At 38.7% G+C, this 20,300-nt stretch overlaps 1 protein-coding gene across 2 annotated transcripts in view; it reads left to right on the forward strand.

Annotated features, from left to right (window-relative positions):
* TMEM245 (transmembrane protein 245) overlaps positions 1–20,300 on the forward strand; it is a 129,811-nt gene that overhangs the window by 15,390 nt on the left and 94,121 nt on the right. For both annotated transcript variants that reach the window (XM_023727409.1, XM_004372186.2), the window contains exons 2-3: positions 4,479–4,596; positions 6,070–6,171. In XM_023727409.1, coding sequence (XP_023583177.1) covers positions 4,479–4,596; positions 6,070–6,171 — 220 coding nt within the window. The remainder of the gene's footprint in view (positions 1–4,478; positions 4,597–6,069; positions 6,172–20,300) is intronic.

Raw genomic sequence — 20,300 nt, forward strand, 5'->3', positions numbered from 1 at the left:
ATTTTGTTCCTGCATTATTTTCCTGAATTCTTCCATTTTTTTGGTCTGTATTTTCCATGAATTTGTCTATTTTTTCCTCATGTTTGTCAGCTTTTTGCCTCAGCTCTTGGAGAATTCTGACTATTAGAGATTTGAATTCCGTATCAGGTTGTTCTACTGCATTTTCTTCCACTGTAGAGTCATCTGGTGTTTTAATTTGGACACCTACTGGAACCATCCTGTCCTGTTTTTGTAAATGTTTTGATATGGTCTGCTGTCTTCAGGGCATTCAGTGGTTATTTTTCTCGTTTATTGATTGTAGATTTGTTTGTTTCGTCCCCTTTTTTTAAAAAAAAAAATTGACTATGTCTGAGCAGGCGGACTGTGTGTTCTTTGTTGTTAGCTTGTCTGTGGGCAGAATACTTTTCTCCTTCTCCAGTTGGCAGGGTCAGTCACTCAGATATGGTATGGTAGGGCAGGTCTAGCTGAAGAGGAGTTACTGGGATGGGTTGTTTGTGGCACTTACTACAGGCACCAGAGCGGCTCCCTAATCAATGCAGGACAGGTTCCAGTGGGCCGTGCCTGTGCTGCTTGGTGGTGTGATGTCAAGCGTCCGGTGCAGGTAGGCAGGATGCAGCGGGGAGATTGTTATGTGTGGAGCTAAGATAGATATGGGAGAGAGGAGAGAGGAGAGAGGAATGGGAGCCAAAAACATACAAACAAAGATAAAAGAGTGCTAGGGGAGTTTGCCGTTGGAGTGGAGAGATGAGAGACTATGAAATGGAGAAAAATAGAAAGAGGAAGAGGAAGAAAAGAATGAATAAATAAAAATTGAAAAGGTTAAAGAACCATGAAGTTCCCAGGGATTTCACCGGTGCTGCTATGAGGTCTGGGGAAGTCGCTCTCAGGTGTTGCAGTACAGCCTGGCTAGAAGGCATAGAGGTATTCAGTGCCAGGTATTCAGGGAACGGAAAAAGAAGGAAGACAGAGAGAGATGAGAAACTGAGCAATGGAGAAAGACAAAAAAGGAAAAAGAGGGAAAACAAAACAAAACAAATTAAAAAAAAAAAAAGAACAAGAAAGGCCCCCCAAAAAAACAGGAAAGAAAAAAAAACCCCAACGAAAAAAGAAATGACCTCAGGGATCCCTCTGCATGTGTGTGCAAGCCGAGGCGGGTAGTGCCCTTGCCACGCAGCACTGCCTGGCCCGAAAGGGCTCCCAGCTCAAGAAAAGGAGAAGAAAGCAAACAGTTCAAAGGAAAGAAACGAACAAAAGTCCCGGGATCCCACCAGCGCCGCAGCCCAGACCAGGAAGCAGCTCCACACTCGAACGGAGCTCCACAGCCCCTCAGGAAGAAGTAAAGATGGCGCAGGGAGCCAGGTATTTGAGCGAAAGGAGGGGGAGGTGGTGAGAGGTAAGGAAGAAATCAAAAGAAGCGGAAAAAAGCAGCAACACCAGCAGCCAACAAATGGCACTCAGAGAGCTGGCCCGTTCGGGTGTGTGGAATCCAAGCAGCCAGTGATTCCCGGTCAAGAGATTGTGGCCACGGGAAGCAGAGGAGGCAGAGTGGGGGCGAAGAAGGGTGGGGGGTGGGAAAGTGTATATCACAAATTACTGGTTGTTTTATCTCCCGCTGGACTCTCTGTGAGGCTGCTTTCTCGTAGCCCCTGTTTGCTGGTCTCCGACAAGAGTCCAAGATGGTGGATCCGCGCTGTATTAGCTGGTAGGGGACCTCTGCATGAATCTCTCCTCACTCTCCGTTCTCTGTCAGTTTTCTCACTCCGTTTGGTCCTTGGCTGAGTTCTTTATCTCTTCATTTGATGTTTTAGGGTTTCAGGATTGTTGTATTCTCTGTTCGGCTTAGTTTTTCAGATCTTTGCTGTGGAGGGACGGCATGGTGCCTCTGCCTAGGGCACCATTTTGCCAGAACTCTCGAAGAATATTTTTAATATTGTTGTCATTGTAAAAGAATTAAACCAAAAAAAGAAAAAACCAAACCTGTTGGCCGTCAAGTGGATTCTGACTCATAGCAACCCTATAGGACAGAGTAGAACTGCCCCATAGGGTTTCCAAGGAGTGCCTTTTGGTTAGCAGCCATAGCTCTTAACCACTACGCCACCACCATGGTCTCCTGTATAAGAATTATTGCTTTATTAAAGGCAGTTTGGAAAATATAGAAAAAAAGTAAAAGGGAAAACAAAGTTTTACCACCCAAATACAACCAGTAACTTCTTAGTATATTTCCTTTTTCCCCTACCACATAGATGTAATTGTGTCATAAGTATTTTTGTATTTTGCTCTTTCCTTAGTAATAAGATACTGGGAATATTTTCAAGCTATACAGTCTTTGTAAAACAAACAGACCTGTTTTAATAGTTACATAACATTTTATTGAGTGAATCATATTTACCAGTTGTTAAACTTTTGGGTAATCAGCTTTCCAATGTTCTAAATTACACTCCAGTGAGCTACTTTATATTTAAAGCTTTTTCAGAATTTATTGTTATTTAGTAAGGGTAAAGTTCGAAAGCTGAATTGCCAAGTTAGAAGCTGTAAACATTTTTAAGACCCGAAGATTGTTTTTATTGATAGATATTATTGGAAAAAAGTAGGAGGTATTACTCTTCTGTCTTTTATAGTGATTATATCAGTTACTTTTTCTTTATGCTCTGGATTATAGCTCACACTTCTCTCTGTAATCCCCCCCTTTTTTTTGTCTTGCATGATTGAGGTCAAACTGGAATTTTACCTTTTTGGTATATTAATGTTTGGTGCTCAAATTTGTTCTGGATTATGTATTCCTTCCTTTTTTTGTAAATGTTCTCCTAAAATATGAGGTTATTACAGAGTTTCTGTGTAGGCTGTGGTGGTCTCTTGGAATGCTTTTTAAGTGCTAGAATCTTTTAGCTTTAGGGAAAGCTGAAGAGGAGACCCTGTCTGGCTCTTCTGTTGTCAAGTCTCGCTGTTTTTTCCTTTAGTGATATTATTTTTCAGGTACATTTCTTAAACTGTGCTTATAACTGTGGAGATGGTTGTAAACATCTGTTACTTAGACTATTTTAGCAGGGTGCAGGGTCGCACTTCAGCTGGCTTCTTTCTAGCTTTGAAAATTCTTTTCACCGTAACAAACGTATTTCTTAGGCTGTAATGGACTCTTAACCTGCTGCTTTTGGGAACACTTTTCTTTTTTTCCTAAACATTAGTCTGTAGAGAAAACTTCAGGAATCCCACAACATGAGGCTCTAAGTTTGTAACTTATAAATTGAATATTGTATCCTAAGTAATTATTTAGGAGTGCTGGTGGTGCGGTGGTTAAACTGCTTGAGTGCTAATCAGAAGATCAGTCAGCCTCTCCGAGGGAGGAAGATGTGGCAGTCTGCTTCCATCAAGATTTAAAGCCTTGGCACACGTGGTCCCATGCTGTAGAAGGAAGTAGAGATAGAAAAGAAAGTACAAATTGTATTGTTTTGATCCTAATCACACGGATTAATCAAATCCAAGCAATAAAAGTATTATTAAAGCCCATATTGTAACAACCAAATTTATGAGGGTCAGCAACAATCAAGAATAGTCAAGATGGGAGATAGCACAGTCAAGATGGCCATTCTTGACTTCCATGTTAGGAAAATTGTTGAAACAGCTTCACTCTGCCAAGCCACTAACCACCACCACTCCTCCCACCCCACCCCAGGCTAAGAGAGTGGCAGGCATTGTTCTGGCTGGTAAAACTGGCTGAACTAAATATGGTAGAGTCAGGTTAAGAAAGAGAGAGAGAATGTGTTTATGTGTATCTGTAAAAGACATAGAGATAGAAACAGAGAGTTATGAATGTAGAGATAACAAGTGGAAACAGAGACCCAAGATAGGTAGCAAGACACACTTGGAGAGATAGCATGCATATGGGACAGAGATGGAGAGAAAGAGAAGGCTTTACTGTGTTGATGCTCACAAGTCAAAGCCCACCAGGAACACACTGCTAGTTGAACAAAATTATTGGTCTTTGTAAAAGAGAGGGGCAAATACCATGTGGAACTTTGGGGGCATTACCCTTATTACAACAAGTATCAATAAACCCAACTTTATTTGGGAAAAAAAAAAAAAAGATTTACAGCCTTGGAAACCCTATAGGGCAGTTCTCTGCCCTGTACTTTGAGTCAGAATCGACTCGAGGGCAGTTGGGTGGGAAGTAATTATTTTATGCATGAGATTGTTTTGGGCTTTAACATATCTTAAATTAAAATTGTCTATTTTTTGTTAAAGAAAATATTTAAATAATATCATAGCATGAGATTTCAAATGCCTGTTTACTCCAGGACTTGATTTATCTGAACACGGGTGGAGAACCTAGTCATGTTCCCTTTAGCACCATCAAGCTTCATCTTATCTGTGCTGTATCCGGAGCTCTCATGGTATAGAGATGCTGGCAAATTGTGTATAATTATATGTCTAGTTTCATGTGTATGTATTTTATAATTGTATCTATATTTTATTTATTTAAGATCTGGACGTTGGTAGTTGGCTATGTGTTGACTGTTTCATTCAAGTGGAATGCAAGTACTGAACGCTACTTGAGAGCAGTTTCAATTCCTGTCTGGATTATATTGCTTTTTCATTTAGGTGGGTCACTTTTTAAAAGTCTGGCTTAATGTCAGCAGAGGCTGACCATGTGAATGAAAGTTAATTCTTTGTAGTATTATATGTTTCATTTAGATTTCTTTAAAATAATCTTTAGAAAATGTTATGCTTTAATCTTTCATTAATCTTTAATGAAAATGTTATGCTTAAAATGTGTGTCTTAATTATATTACATGTTCATTTTCAAAAGGTCCTTTAAAATCAAAGATAATCTTGAAAATTAGAGCACACTTGGACTATCATGGTCATTTCTGAGTGTCATACTTAAGGAGGATATAGACAAGCAGTTGAGGATGACAAGAGGTACTCACAATTACATTTGAGAAACGGTTAAAGGAACCAGAGAAGATGTTTACTCTGGATAAGAGAAGGAGTCTAGGCCTACAGGGCAGGAAGAAGGTAGAGATGAGGAGGATATAAATGAAAACTCATTTCTAATATTTGAATGAATATCTTGTGAAAGAGTGGTTTAAATAGATCTGTGTAACCATGAGGGATAGATGTTAGAGCAATGAGTACCTTTCAGGGAGATAAATCTCTGGTTCAGTGTAAGGATGATCAGTGCAAAGCCGTACAGAGTAGCGAATTTCCTGTTATTTGAGATGCTTATTGTCAGCTAGGATATGGTAGAGTTATTTTCAGCATGATACATATATTGGGATTCTTTTATCTCCAAGTCTGAGGCGTTAAGTTTTAATTTAAAAACAAAATTCAATAACCTAGAGCTATAGATAACCTATTAAAAGCAGTTTTTAGAGCTACTTACTGTTTAAAATAAAAAAGCAGAATTGATTGAGGAAATGTCTGTGCTTCGAGTCTGATGTTGAACAAAGCATTCCTCCCGAACTTTACTGACTTGAAGTACTAGAGAAGGTTAGCAGTAAGATCGCCTAATGTCTGATGTAACTCATTTTGAATTTGGGGAAGAGAAGGAAGGCAGACAGATATGCCTACGAGGCTCTAGACGAACTCGGGGAAATTCAAATGGATAGGGACCTATTCCTTGGCCACCTGTTAACATTTTCACATTACACACTTAGGAGGAGGCAGTGAATCTTTTTGTTGTGTCCTTTTAGACAGTTCTGCCCTTATTTGAGAGATTTATCTCACACCCAATGATACTTTCAGAAAATTAAGTCCATGATGCTGGTCAATCTGGGGTGAAATGGGTGGTTTGAGTTTGGGATGGTCTTAAACCCTGCATGTGCTTTAGAATTTACTTGATTCCTCAGGTGATAGAACCCATTAAAGGTGGGCTGGCACATGCACAGTCCTTTAGACCACACGGGCCTCTGAGAGAGGGACTGGACCTAACTGCTAGAAGCCCTGAATCTAGTCTTAACATTTGGCAGCATTTTTTTGCCCCCTCTGTGAAACAATTTTGTTGTTACATAGACACCAAATCGTTCTGTCAACCTACTAAACTGAAAAATGTTAACTTTTAATAATTTGCAGCATCCTTGGCTGGCTCCTGGAGAATTCCAGTATTCCTGGTTATTGTTTTCCTCATGTCTGTGGGCACCCTCTATGAAAAACAGAATGGAAAAGAGTCTTCTGGTAAGAAATAGGGCATTTTATTAATATTACTCTAAGAAGTATTTTGGAGAGTAGCTTTATAAAAAAACAACAACAAAAAAACAGCAATGATATGATGAAATGGCTTAAGTTTATTTAGAAATAATTTGTTTAAAATATTTTGGGTTAAACTACATACTTTTTTGTAAAATTTTATAACAAAATTAACCATTAATTTAAAATACACAATTTAGTGAAATTTAGTACATTCACAGTGTTGTGGAACCATCACCACTACCTAGTTCTAAAACATTTTCATCAGTTCAAAAGGAAACCTCATTCCCCTCTTCTTCCAGTTCCTGGCAAACACTAGTTGGCTTTCTGTTTTTATGGATTTACCTATTCTGAATGTTTCATGTAAATAGAATCATACAATATATGACCTTTTGTGTTTGACTTCTTTAACTTAGCATAATGTTATCAGGGTTCATCCAAGTTATAGCATGGATCAGTGCTTCATTCTTGTTTATGGCTGAACAGTAGGGCATTGTATGAATATACCACATTTTGTTTATCCATTCATTCTTTGATGAACATTTGAGTTGTTTCCACCTTTTGGCTATTGTAAATAGTGCTGCTGTGAACATTTGTATAAAAGTATTTGTTTGAATACTCATTTTCAGTTCTGTTGAGTATGTAATTACGAGTGGAATTGTTGGGTCATATGGTAATTCTTGATTTGACATTTTTAAGGAACCACCAAACTGTTTTCCATAGTAGCTGTACCATTTTACATTCTTTTTCTTTTTTAAATAATATTTTATTGAATTTTTGGTTCAAGTTTATGCAGCAAGTTAGGCTCTCATTTGACAATTTCCATACAATTGTTCAGTGACATTAGTTACGTTTATCGCAGTATGTGAAGATTCTGTGTTTTGTTTGTTCCCTTTCCAGTATTCTACTTTCCCTGTCCCTTATCTTCTCATCTTTGCTTTTGAGAAATTGTTGACCTTTTGGTCTCATACACATGGTTTTTAAGTAGGTCACCCATCTTACGGTTGATACCCTTTTTTCTGTGTGCCACTCTGCTGTTTCAGTAAAAGGTGATCTCGGGATAGGCTTGGTTCTAGGTTTAAAGAGTGTCTCAGGGCAGTAGTCAGGGAGTCCTCCGTTCTCTATTGTTCTAGTTTGTCTGGCTTTTTTTGTTTTAAAGAGTTTGAGCTCTGCTTCATATTTTTCTCCCATTCTATGCGGGACCAACTGTTGTGGCCCTGATCAGAAAGGTCAGTGGTGGTAGGTGGGCACCATCTAATTCTGGTCTCAGGGGGGATGAGTTTGTGGCTTTTGTAGACTTGTTTCTTCTCTGCACTTTTGGCTGCCTTGTTACTGTTTTCCTCCTGGCGAGTTGAGACCTGTAGTTGTGTTTTAGATGGCCATTTGTAAGCTTTTACCACCCCAGGTGCTACTCACTTCACTAGGATGCAGATTATGATTTTTGTGAATTGTGGTATGCCAGTTAATTGAGTTGCCCCATGAGACTATGGTCCTAAGCCTTCAAACCCAGAAAGTCAATGTTGGGAGGTGTTTGGTTGTGACTGAGGAGTATCCATATTTGTGCCTTCAGTGAGTATATGTGCCTGTACCCACATACTTGTATTTACCCGTACCTATGGATACTTCTGTCTGTTCTCACCTATGTATGCATGTGTATCTACTCATATTCCAGTTTGCCTGTACCCATCCATATGTGCTCAAATGCTTGTTATTACTTTGGTTATGCTGTGCTCACTACATCTACAATTGGTGCCACTTTTCCCATCACAAATATAATTAGGCTTTACTGTATAAAGCTTTCTTTCCCAACCCCACCCCCCCACCCCCTTTCTGGTAACCACCAAAGAACGTTGGTCTCTCTATTTTTGTCTTCTGTTAAAAGAGGAATACGGTGCGATTAATCACTTTTGTATGTGGCCTTTATAGCCGTGGACTTGTAACTCCCACCAAGATGATTATGTGGTAGGGTAATTGTGACTACCAAAGGAATTGGTCAGTTTTACCTTGAAAGAGAGCCAATTCCAGAGCAGAGGGGAGGAGCCCATCATCACCAAAGAAGGAGAGACTTGGAAACAGGAGATGACATGGTGGGCTTCCTGGCCCATGGAAAGAGAAAGCTGAGTGCTTTTGGGCAGAGACTGAGGACCAGGAAGAGGTGTGCCAGTGAGCACGGCTGGGAAGAAGCTGTCCTGATCAAAGAACTGTATCCTGAGTGTTCCTGAGCCTGAATTGTAACCATTACTTCCCTAATAAACCCCATAATTGTGAGCGTGGTCTGTGAGTTCTGTGTGGCCATTGCAACGAATAATCAAATCCAGCGGAGAAATAGAGAGTGCTGTGGAAAAGACAGTTGGCGTCAGAATTGGTCAAGATGGTTGAGAGAGGAGGCTTGTCTGGCCTGTGCCTCATGGGAGTCAGCCTTGTGCGTATCTGGTTCTCCGTCCCCCTTGTAGAATTGGAGAAGGTCAAACACCTCCCCCACGCCGTTTTTAGAAGGGATTGTACAGTATTTTTCCTTATATGCTTGACTACTTCACTTAGCGTTATGGCCTCCGAGTCCATCCATGTTATTATGTTTCACAGACTCATCATTGTTCTTTATGGTTGCGTGGTATTCCATTGTATGTGTGTACCACAGTTTGCTTATCCATTCTTCCGTTGATGGACACTTTGGTTTTTTCCATTTATTTGCCATTGTGAATAAAGCAGCAATGAACATAGGTGTGCATATGTCTGTTCGTGTCATTATTTGTAGGTCTCTAGGGTATATACTTATGAGAGGATTACTGAGTTATAGTGTAGTTCTGTTTCTAGTTTTTTGAGAAAGTGCCATACCGTTTTCCATAGTGGTTGTACCATTTTACCGTCCTGCCAGCAGTGGATAAGGGTTCCAGTCTCCCCACATCCTGGCCAACATTTTTTGTTAATCTGTTTTGTTTTTTTTTTTTTTTTCGTTATCAGTGCCATTTTAGCCAGGGTAGGATAGGGTAGCTATGAGTTGGAATCGGCAGTAGGTTTTTAAGATGGTATCTCATTATAGTTCTGATTTGTATCTCTATAATGGCTAATGGGAGCCCTGACTGCATGGTCGTTAAGTAATACAGCTGCTAACCAAAAGGTCTGCGGTTCAAATCCACCAGTCACTCCTTGGAAACCCGAAGGGGCAGTTCTACTCTGTCTTCTAGGGTCACTGTGAATCGGAATTGACTCAGTGGCAGTGGGTTTGGTTTGGGTTTTTAATGGCTAATGATCGTGAACACCTTTTCATAACGTTTGTTGGCTGCTTGGATGTCCTCTTCGGTGAAGGTTCTGTTCATGTCCTTTGCCCATTTTGTGATTGGGTGGTTTGTCTTTTTGTTAAATTTGTTTCAGTTTTCTATAGATTTTAGAGATTAGACCCTTATTGGATAAATTGTTTCTGAAGATTTTTTTCTTAGTCGGTAGGTTGTTTACTAGAGTATTGATGAGCATAAGTTTTTAATTTTTAAGTGGTCCCATTTATCTATTTGTCTTCTATTTGTGCATTTGTTGTAATTCTTGTTATCCTAAAAGATTAGGTCCCATAGTTTTCTTCCTTTGTTGTCTTCCAGAAGTTTTATGGTTTTAGATTTAACATTTAGGCCTTTGATCCATTTTGAGTTAGTTTTTGTGTATGATGTGAGGTATGGGTCCTGTTTCATTTTTCTTCAGATGTATATCCAGTTTTATCACACCATTTATTAAAGAGACAGTTACTGCTCCACTGAATGGACTTTGACCCGTTGTAGAAAATCAGTTGCCATAGATGGATGGGTTTAATTCTGGGTTCTCGATTCTGTACCACTGGTCTATGTGTCTGTCATTAAACCAATACCAGGCTGTTTTGATTACAGTGGCTGTATAGTTTATTTTGATATCAGGGAGTATGAGACCTCTCACTTTGTTATTTTTCTTTAGTATTGTTCTGGTTGTTCAGGGTTTCTTTCCTTTCCATACGAAGTTGGTCAATACTTTTTCCATTTCAGTAAAGAATGTTGTTGGGATTTGTATTGGGACTGTGTTGAATCTGTAGATTGCTTTAGATAGTACTGACATTTTTACTACATTGTCTTCCAATCCATGAGCACAGGATGTTTTTCCATTTTTGTAGGTCTCCTTTAGTTTCTTGTAGGAATGTTTTATAATTTTTATTGTGTCTTTTATGTTTCTGGTTAGGTTAATTCCTAGGTATTTTATCATTTTGGGAGTTACCGTAAATGGTATAGTTTTCTTGATTTCTTTTTCGGAGTATTCTTTGTTAGTGTAGAGGAACTCAACTGATTTTTGTGTGATGATCTTATACCCTGCAATGTTTCTAAGTTCTTCTATTAGTTCCAGCAGTTTTCACATGGAATCTTGAGGGTCTTCTATATATAGGATCATGTCATCTGCAAATAAAGATAGTGTTACTTCTTCCTTTCCAATTTGGATACCCTTTATTTCTCTTTCTTGTCTTATTGCTCTGGCTAGGACTTCCAGTACAGTGTTGTGTAAGAGTGGTGATAATGGGCATCCTTGTCTCATTCTTCTCAAAAGGAAGGCTCTCAACCTTTCTCCATTGAGTTAATGTTGGCTGTTGATTTTGCATATATGTCCTTAATTATGTTGAGAAATTTCCCGTCTATTCCTATTTTGCTGAGAGTTTTTATCAGAAAAGGGTGTTGAATTTTATCAAATGCCTTTCCATATCAGTTGATATGATCATATGATTCTTTTCCTTTTATTTATGTGGTGGATTACATTGCTTGATTTTGTAACGTTGAACCATCCTTGTAAATCTTGGTATGAATCCCACTTGATCATGGTGTATGATTTTTTTTTATCCATTACTATAGTCTGTTGGCTAGAATTTTGTTGAAAAATTTTGCATCTATGCTCTTTAGGTGTATTGGTCTATAATTGTCTTTTTTTGGTTAAATGTCTTTTCCTAATTTAGGTATCAGGGTTATGCTGGCTTCATAGAAAGAGTTCTGTAGTGTTCCTTCCTTTTCTGTGTTTTTGAAGAGATTAAGTAGGATTGGTTTCGACTGTTCTTTGAATGTTTGGTGTTATGATCCTGGTAAGAGCAATCGGTAATGGTAGCTGGGCACCATCTAGTTCTGGTTTCAGGTTAGAGGAGGTGTGAGTCATGTGGGCTGTTAGTGCTTTGGACTAATTGCTTCCTTGAGTCTTTGACTTTCTTTTGTTCTTCTTTGCTCCAGGCGAGAAGAGACCAATAGTTGCTTCTTGTCAATTCTTTGCATTATTCTGGCTTCTGTAAGAGAGATTTCCTCTTCTTCATGTATTGCTTTTGATTGTTCCTTCTTCTCTTGTGATTTCGTGTGTTTTACTAACTGTTGAACTTGTGCCATTTTGTTAGCAGCCAGCTGAAAGACCAGGGCATACACCTACCAGGAGCTCTGTGGGAGAAAGATGTGGCAGACTGCCTCTGCAAAAACTCACAGCCCTGGGAACCCCATGGGACAGCTCCCCTCCGCTCCGCAGGTTCAGTAGGAGTCAAAATGACTTAGAGGCAGCAGGCTTGGTATCTTCTCCTGATAACTGCTAGATGGCACTGTTATTCTTAGTTTTCTTTTTTTTTTTTTCCCAGTGCTGGTTCAGGAGTTCTGTGTGCTTGGTGTCTGGAATTCAGTATGCATACCTGGTGTCGTTGGTTAAGTTGTTCATATACGCTACCTTAAGCGGTGGGGCTTGACTTTTCCTGTAGTGCTGTTGTGGGGCTCTCTATGTCTTTCCCTCACCAGTGACCCTGCACGGGCACTCCCACAGTGTCCCGCTCTGAGCTATTTCCTTTGTCCCTATCAGGCTGAAGTATTCTCCTCACCCTTCTGCCCTTGCAGTTCCTCCTGGTCCTAGTGCCCATCAGTCTCAGGTCTCAGTGAGATTCAACAGTACTCTCACACAGCCCCACGTCTCCTTTTACCCTCTCCCAATCGCACAGCCCGTGAACTCCACGGCCAATTTGTGCCACCTTAAAAAAAAAAAGACAAAACCAGCTAGAGCTTCCTTAGATTAGCTCCTTTTCTGTGCTCCGTGTTTGGGGTGTTAACCAGCCCGGGCCCAAAATGGCTGCGATGAGCGAGTGCTCCCAATGTTAGTGGGTAGGATCTCCTGGCTTCTGAGCCAACCCAATTTCTTCTCTCCCCTGCTTCTGAACTCACCCTGACTATCCAATACTTCAACTGCTGTACGGAGTTCTGAGATGTCTGTGCTTGTTTTTATTTGCTGTTCAGTGAGTTGCTGGGGGAGTAAATGGGAGCATCCACTCACTTTGCCATCTTGCCCTGCCTCACACCATTTTACATTCTTACTAGCCATGTTTGAGGATATCAGTTTCTTCACATCCTCTCCACATCCATCCGTTCTTTTTTATTATTTTTATTATGGTCAGCTTATTGTTTGTGAAGTAGTATTTTATTTTGGTTTTGATTTTCGTTTTCATAAGGACTAATGTCTTTGAGCATCTTTTCATGTGCTTTTTGGCCTTTTGTATATCTTTGGAGAAGTGTTTGTTCAAGTTCTTTGCCCATTTTTTAGTTGGATTGTTTGTCCTTTTGTTGTTGAGTTGTAGGAGTTCTCTCTCTATGTTATATACTAGACCTTTGTCAGATACATGATTAACAGGTATTTTCTCCTATCTTGTGAGCTGTGTTTTCACTCTCTTGATGTTCTGCTTTGATGGACAGAAATTTTTAATTTTGATGAAATCCAATTTTTCTTTTGTTGTTTTTACTTTTTTATGTCATATCTAAGAAACCATTGTCAAATTCAAGGTCATGAAGCTTTGCCCCATGATTTCTCCTAAGAATTTTATAGTTTTAGCTCTTAAATTTAGTCCTTTGACCCATTTTGAGTTAATTTTTGGATATGGTGTGAGGTACAAGTCCAGCTTCATTCTTTTGCATGTGGAAATCCAGTTGTCACAGCACCATTTGTTGGAGACACCTTTCTTTTTCCATCAGATGGTCTTGACATCCTTGTTGAAAATCATTTGACCATAGATGTGTTTATTTCTAGACTCTCAACTCTGTTCCATTGATCTATATTTCTGTCTTTATGTCAATACCACAGTGTTTGTTTGTTTTAAATAATATTATGTTGTGTTTTTAGTGAAGGTTTACATAGCAGTTTAGGTTCCCATTCAGCAGTTTCTACACAAGTTGTTCAGTGTAGAAATGTTTGGTCACATTTTTTACAATGTGTGAACATTCTTGTTATTTCCACCCTGGTTGTTCCGTTAGTACCACAGTGTTTTGATTACTGTAGGTCTGTGGTACATGAAATTGGGAAGTGTGAGTTCTCCAACTTTGTTCTTCTTTTTCAGGATTGTTTTGGCTACTTGAGGTTCCTTGCAATTCCATATAAATTTAGGCTTCACATTTCCATTTCTGTAAGAAAGGGCGTTAGGATTTTTTTGATAGCTATTATATTGAATCTGCAGATCTCTTTGGGGAGTAGTGCCATCTTTATGATACAAAGTCTTAATCCATGAACACAAGGTGTCTTTACATTTATTTAGGGTTTCTTTAATCTCTTTCAGCAATGTTTTGTAGTTTTCAGTGTATAAATCATGTACCTCCGTGGTTAAATTTATTCCTAAGTATTTTATTCTTCTTGATGCTCTCGTAAATGGAATTGTTTTCTTAATTTCGTTTTTGGTTTGTTTATTGCTAGTAAATAGAAATACAGATGATTTTTGTATGTTTATATTGTATCTTACAACTTTGCTGAATTCATTTCACTTTAATTTTTTTGTGTGGATTCTTTAGAATTTTCTCTATATACAGTCATATTTTCTGTGAATAGAGTTTTAATTTTTCCTTTCCAATGTGAATGTCTTATTTCTTTTTCTTGCCTGATCGCTCTAACTAGCTTCCAGTATAATGTTGAATAGACCATGCTCTTTGAGAGATTATTTTTAAGGTACTCTGACTGAAAGAGGTCTGTATCCGGGAATCATTTGTTAAAGCTACATGTTTCTAATGAGCTGTAAAGGGAGAGGAGTACGCCCAACATATAGTAAATGGTCCATGGATCATCAGATCAGACTTACAGTTATCCAGCCATGTGGAAGCAGCTGTTACTGGAGAGGTAGATATGAATAGCATGCAGATCTGTAGTGACCAGCACTTTGCTCCTTGCTTCTTTCTGATGGTTATACATAAGCTGAAAGAAGAAATTACTCATTGCGGCAGATTTTTAAAAGAAAAAAATGAATTTCTCAGATAATAGTAGTTCGTTACAGAAAAGTTAAAAAATACAGAGAAACAAAAATAATAAAATAAAAATCACTCAAAATCCCACTGCCCACAGATTATCCAAAATGTTAGATAATGGTTTATCCCTTCAGACTTTTAAAAACATACACGCACTAAACTGGATGATAGTGAACATTTTCTGCATTTTAAACTTAATTGCATCATGAGCACCTTTCTGTATCAATAAATATACTTTTACAACATTATTTTTAGTATCTTCATTTTATTCTAATCACCAGGCTACTTGTGGCATTCTGGTATATAACTACCTTCTAAAAGTTGATTTTTTTAAATTAAGTTGCTCTTTGGTTACTATTTTATTTGGCAAATGGGTAATGTTTGACCGTTGTAAAACATCTTTTTATTAATAAATAGATGTTTAGAATTTAAAAATAACTACTTGACACAAAGAAAACCTTAATTATACATCCCTCTGACAGTGGAAAATAGGAAAGATTTTATTTTATTTTATATTTTGCTGTCTTTCTAAGTTTTCTCTGCTTAGCCTATCTTTCTGATCGTAATGTGTTAGACTCTGGTTACATTATCAGACCAGTAGAAGTAAACTTTCTGTTTTGGCAACTACTATAGAAAGCTTAGTGGTTTCCACTTGTACCTCTGGTTAGCTTTATCTCCCCTTTTTTTTTCTTTCTTGTTTGGTTTATTGTAAATGATTAAGATAGCTCTGCTTACTCCTCCGCCCAGGATAGTTTTCTCCTTTTTGCCTGCTTTTGTCCAGAGCTACAGTAAGTACTTTATCACAATACTATATGCACAGTGCAGTTCTAAGCCAGGGGTTTTAGATGGATCTTCTCTTGGGTATAAATTTTAGTCACCTTGTGGTAGCTGCCTAGAGACTTATGAGAACAGGAATTCTAAGACCAAGTTTTGAGTTTAGGGAAAAAGAGGACTATAGGTAGTTATTATCAGCCATAAATCCAGAACAGTGGTGTGGTGTCACACAAACCAGATTTCAAGTATTTGCATTCTAGGCTATTACAAGGAAGGACATCATGAGACACAATAAATATTGAGAGCAGGTTTGGAAGCACTCTTGACTTTTCTTATTTTGTTTTACTCTCATTCCAGCTTGCTTCAGATTAGATTATTCTCGATCTAGGATCCTTTTTTGATCTTCTAGTCTAGATAATCCTCATTATAAGCTAAATCTTTTTAACTCCCCACCCTAAGTTTCTGAATAGTTCTTTTTCTCCTGCCCCTACCATGCTGTTTTGAGCGTCAAAACTCAAACCATCTTATCTATATTGGGACAGCCCTTCCCTTTTATTTATGGTCATTTCCTTCTTGTAGATGACACTGTGATATAGTTAGGTACAAACCAAACCTGGTACCGTAGAATCGATTCCGACTGTCTTAGTCATCCAGTGCTGCTGTAACAGAAATACCATAAGTGGATGGCTTTAACAAAGAGAAGTTTATTTCCTCACAGTAAAGTAGGCTAAAAGTCCAAGTTCAGGACATCAGCTCCAGGGGAAGGCTTTCTCTCTTTGTCAGCCTTCTCATCAATGTTTCCCTGGACTAAGAGCTTCTCTTTGCAGAGACCCCACTCCCCACCCCACCCCCACTCCCTTTTGATTAGCAGTCGAGCTCTTAACTACTGCATTATTCGAAGTCCTGGTGACACAGTGGTTAAGGGCTCAGCTGCTAACCAAAAGGTTGGCAGTTCAAATCCACCAGCCGCTCCTTGGAAATCCTATCAGGCAGTTCTACTCTGTCCTGTAGGGTCGCTATGAGTCGGAATTGACTCGACGGCAACAGGTATTATAATATTATATTAAAACATTTTCAGTTTTTCTCCCGCAGAGCTGCAAAGTGAGTTCTAACCACCAACCTTTTGGTTAGCAGCCAAGCATTTAACAATTTTGCCACCAGGGCTCCTTATACGCTTACAGATGAGTAAATTTAGACTCAGAGAACTGTTACCTCTGAGTTTGAGAAGTGCTTCTTCAAAAGCTAGAGAAATAAGCGTCACAGGTATCTTTAATAGCCTGGACACCAGCCTGAGAAACACTGGCAAGTACAGCTGGATGCTGTTCCTCTTATCATTGGTAACTGTTATAAATGACCAGAAATTTGCAGGGAAGGCCAGATAGTTGCCTTAAACATCTTGGGAGAGCATGCAGTATGAATGAATAGGTCTCGTCCAGTTAAGCCTAAATTATAAGAAGAAAAGGTGCAAACGAAATTTCTTACTGCTTATTCTCTACTCCCCCAATTCTGATATGGTCGATTAAATAGGTCCAGAGAAACTCCTACTGGTCCATATCCAAGCCTTTGCCATTGACCAGTAGTACAATGAAGTGATACTAGAAGCCGTTGAGAGAGAGATGTATTTTCAGCATTAGTAATGGAAACAGAAGCCTTCTTCAAAGGGAACTCTGCATGCATGCTGGGAAGGTTTTACTTGGTATGCAAGTCCCTCTTTCCAGTAAGCATGTTTGGATGTATTTCTGGCAACTGCCACTATCTCTGTGAAGGAGAATGAAGTAGATCAAGAGGGATCTCCTTATTTAGACTGGTTTAAAACTGTATTTTTCCTTGATGGTTAAAAATATTATTCTGGCCATTGCTGAATTAGCCATATTAACAGATGTTATCTAACCTTTTGATCTGTTTCTTATGTTCCAGACTATGAGTTTCCATCCCATGGTGCTAAGCTGATAAGGCAGTGGCCTGCTTGTTTGGAATTGTGTAGATCCCCTGTTATTTGGGCCTCCACTTAATGCTGGCCCTGGCCCTGGGTAAATTGACACTTGAAACCTTGGATGCTCTTTTCTTTTTTGTTTATGGTTCTTGGATCCCAAGATTTGTTCCCTTGTCTATGTGCCTATTTTTAGCTGGGGCTTTTATCCAACACCATGACCTTGGCTAGATTCTTGGTCTTGGCATTCTTACATCTAGTTTATCATTTCCCTGCCTGAATTCCTGGGGTTATGGAAGTGTTGAAGGATATCACTAAGACAGAAGTCATTAAAATGCATTTCTGTCTGTTAAGAGCAGCTGCCAAATCTCATATCTGTAGTTTTGAAATATTCTTTGTTAATTTTTCTTTTTGTGCTGCTTCTTTAATTCCTTTGTGAAGCTTCAGGCACTCTGAAAATTTGCTGAATCATTTGTGTGTTAACTTGAATGATACTGCATATTTTTCATTGATTTAGCTAAAATTTATTGAATATTTATGTTTTATTGATATCAACAAGTTGGAGAAATAGTCTTTAAGCCATAGTTTTGAAGGTTGAATTTGTTGGTCTTAACTTTCCCTCAAGTTTTTCAGCATTTACTGTATTCAGGGTATTTTGCTTAGCTCTGTGTCGAGATCTAAAATTGTCTACTAAGGGGGATAAGACTTATGTAAATGACTATAATGTACAAAAGATGAGAGATACAGAGAAATACTATAGGAGTGCTAATGGCTTATGCTTTTAGTTTATAATATCAGAGTCCAATAGATTTTATATTGTTGTTGTTAGGTGCTGTCGAGTCAGTTCTAACTCATAGTGACCCTTTGTATAACAGACGAAACACTGACTGGTCACGTGCAGTTCTCATAATCGTTGTTATGCTTGAGCCCATTGTTACAGCCACTGTGTCAATCCATCTTATTGAGGGTCTTGCGCTTTTTTTGCTGACCCTCTACTTTACCAGGTATGTCCTTCTCCAGGGACTAGTCCCTCCTGATAACATGTCCAAAGCATGTGAGATGAAGTCTTGCTATCCTCGCTTCTAAGACGTGTTCTGGCTCTTCTTCCAAGTCAGATTTGTTTGTTCTTTTGGCAGTCTGTGGTATATTCAATATTTTTCACCAACACCATAATTCAAAGGTGTCAATTCTTCTTTGGTCTTTCTTATTCATTGTCCAGCTTTCACATGCATATGAGGCAACTGAAAACACCATGGCTTGGATCAGGCGTACCTTAGTCCTTAAAATGACATCTTTAAAGAGGTCTTTTGCAGCAGATTTGCTCACATGCAGTATGTCATTTGATTTCTTGACTGCTGCTTCCATGAATGTTGATTGTGGATCCAAGTAAAATGAAATCCTTGACAACTTTGATCTTTTCTCCATTTACCACAATGTTGTTTGTTTGTCCAGTGGTGAGGATTTTTGTTTTATGTTGAGGTGTAATCCATACTGAAGGCTGTGGTCTTTGATCTTCCTCAGTAGGTGCTTCAAGTCCTCTTCACTTCCAGCAGGCAAGGTTGTGTCATCTGCATAACGTAGGTTGTTAATGAGTCTTCGCCCTGTTCTTCTTCATATACTCCAGCTTCTCAGATTATTTACTCAGCATACAGATTGAATAAGTATAGTGAAAGGATACAACCCTGATGCCCACCTTTCCTGACTTTAAACCACGCAGTATCCCCTTGTTGTGTTCTAACGACTGCCTCTTGGTGTACACACAGGTTTCTCCTGAGCACAATTAAGTTTTTGTATAGATGACGATAATAACTGACATTTATTGAATGCTTCCTACATATTAGACAATTTTCTAAGCACTTTCTATATATTATTTCATTTAATTCTTACATGAGAAAGGAATTTAGTAAACCCTGTTTTACACATAAGGAGTCCTAGCAGGGCAGTGGTTAAGTGCTCAGCTGCTAATTGAAAGGTTGGGGGTTCAAACCCCCGCAGCCGCTCCGTAGGAGAAATATGTGCTTCCATAAATATTACAGCTTTGAAAACCCTATGAGGCAGTTCTGCTCTGTCCTGTAGGGTCACTATGAGTTGGAATCGACTTGATGGCAGTGGATATCTTACACGTGAAAAGACTAAGGCACCTAGATGTTAAGTAATTTACTCATGGTCATGTGAGTAGTAAGGAATGGACCAGGGATTTGAACCTGGGCAGTCTTGTTTCCTCACCTCTGCTCCTAATTACTGAATTGTATCACCTCTGTGCCTAGTAAATAAAAGACCTTTCATTCTCTGGTCCTGGTATCTCTCAGCATCCTTCTATCTCTCCAGTCTTCTCATTGTGTCCTATGTACCAGCCTTATGGAACTTCTTAGAGTTCATTGCACAGTATACTTTCCTTTCTCTTGCCTTTGTCTCTTTTCACCTGCTTTTTTGTCTTCCTAGTACATTTTTCTGCCCCGACCTCTAAGATACCTCTTCCTTCCTCTCCAAGGTAGACTTGTTCTAGCTTCTTTATCTGGCTAACTTTTGTTTTAAAGGATTTAAAGGATGACATCTTTTAACATTCCAGTCAGATAGCTCCTTTGGAAACCTTCCTCTGACCTCTCAGTTTGGATTAGGTTTCTATCTTGTGTTCCCAGGTGTTCTGCACTTACTTTTATGTTAGCTCTGAATCATAATTGGTAATTTAAGTATTAGACTGGGCTTGAAAAAGGATCTGAATCTCTTATCTCAGCATATAGCGTAGTCACCTGTTAGGTGAATGAATGCTTGGTGGGAGTTTAGAAATATAAATCACAGTGCAGCCACACTGAAAGTTCATATTTGAGGAGCTATAAAATAATCTTGTTGTTTTGGAGGTACTTAAAAACCATGAAGGGACTAAACTCCTCAGAGTCTCTCAAAGATGAGTGACTGCTTCATTAAATGACTTGTGAGGAGGTGAGTTTAGTAATTCGGAACACTTATCTATTCTTTGATCTTATATAAAAGAGAATACTTTGGGTTTTTTTTTTTTTATTTTAGGGGGACTGGAAGAATTTCTTTTCTTTTTTCTTTTTCTACTCTTTTTTTTTTTTTTTTAAATATTTTATTGTACTTCAGGTGAAGGCTTACAGAACAGATAGTTTCTCATGTAACAGTAACACACATGCTGTTTTATGACATTGGTTAACAACCCC

This window comes from Trichechus manatus, unplaced genomic scaffold (assembly GCF_000243295.1).
Source record: "Trichechus manatus latirostris isolate Lorelei unplaced genomic scaffold, TriManLat1.0 scaffold00016, whole genome shotgun sequence".
In the NCBI taxonomy this organism is placed as follows: Eukaryota; Metazoa; Chordata; class Mammalia; order Sirenia; family Trichechidae; genus Trichechus; species Trichechus manatus.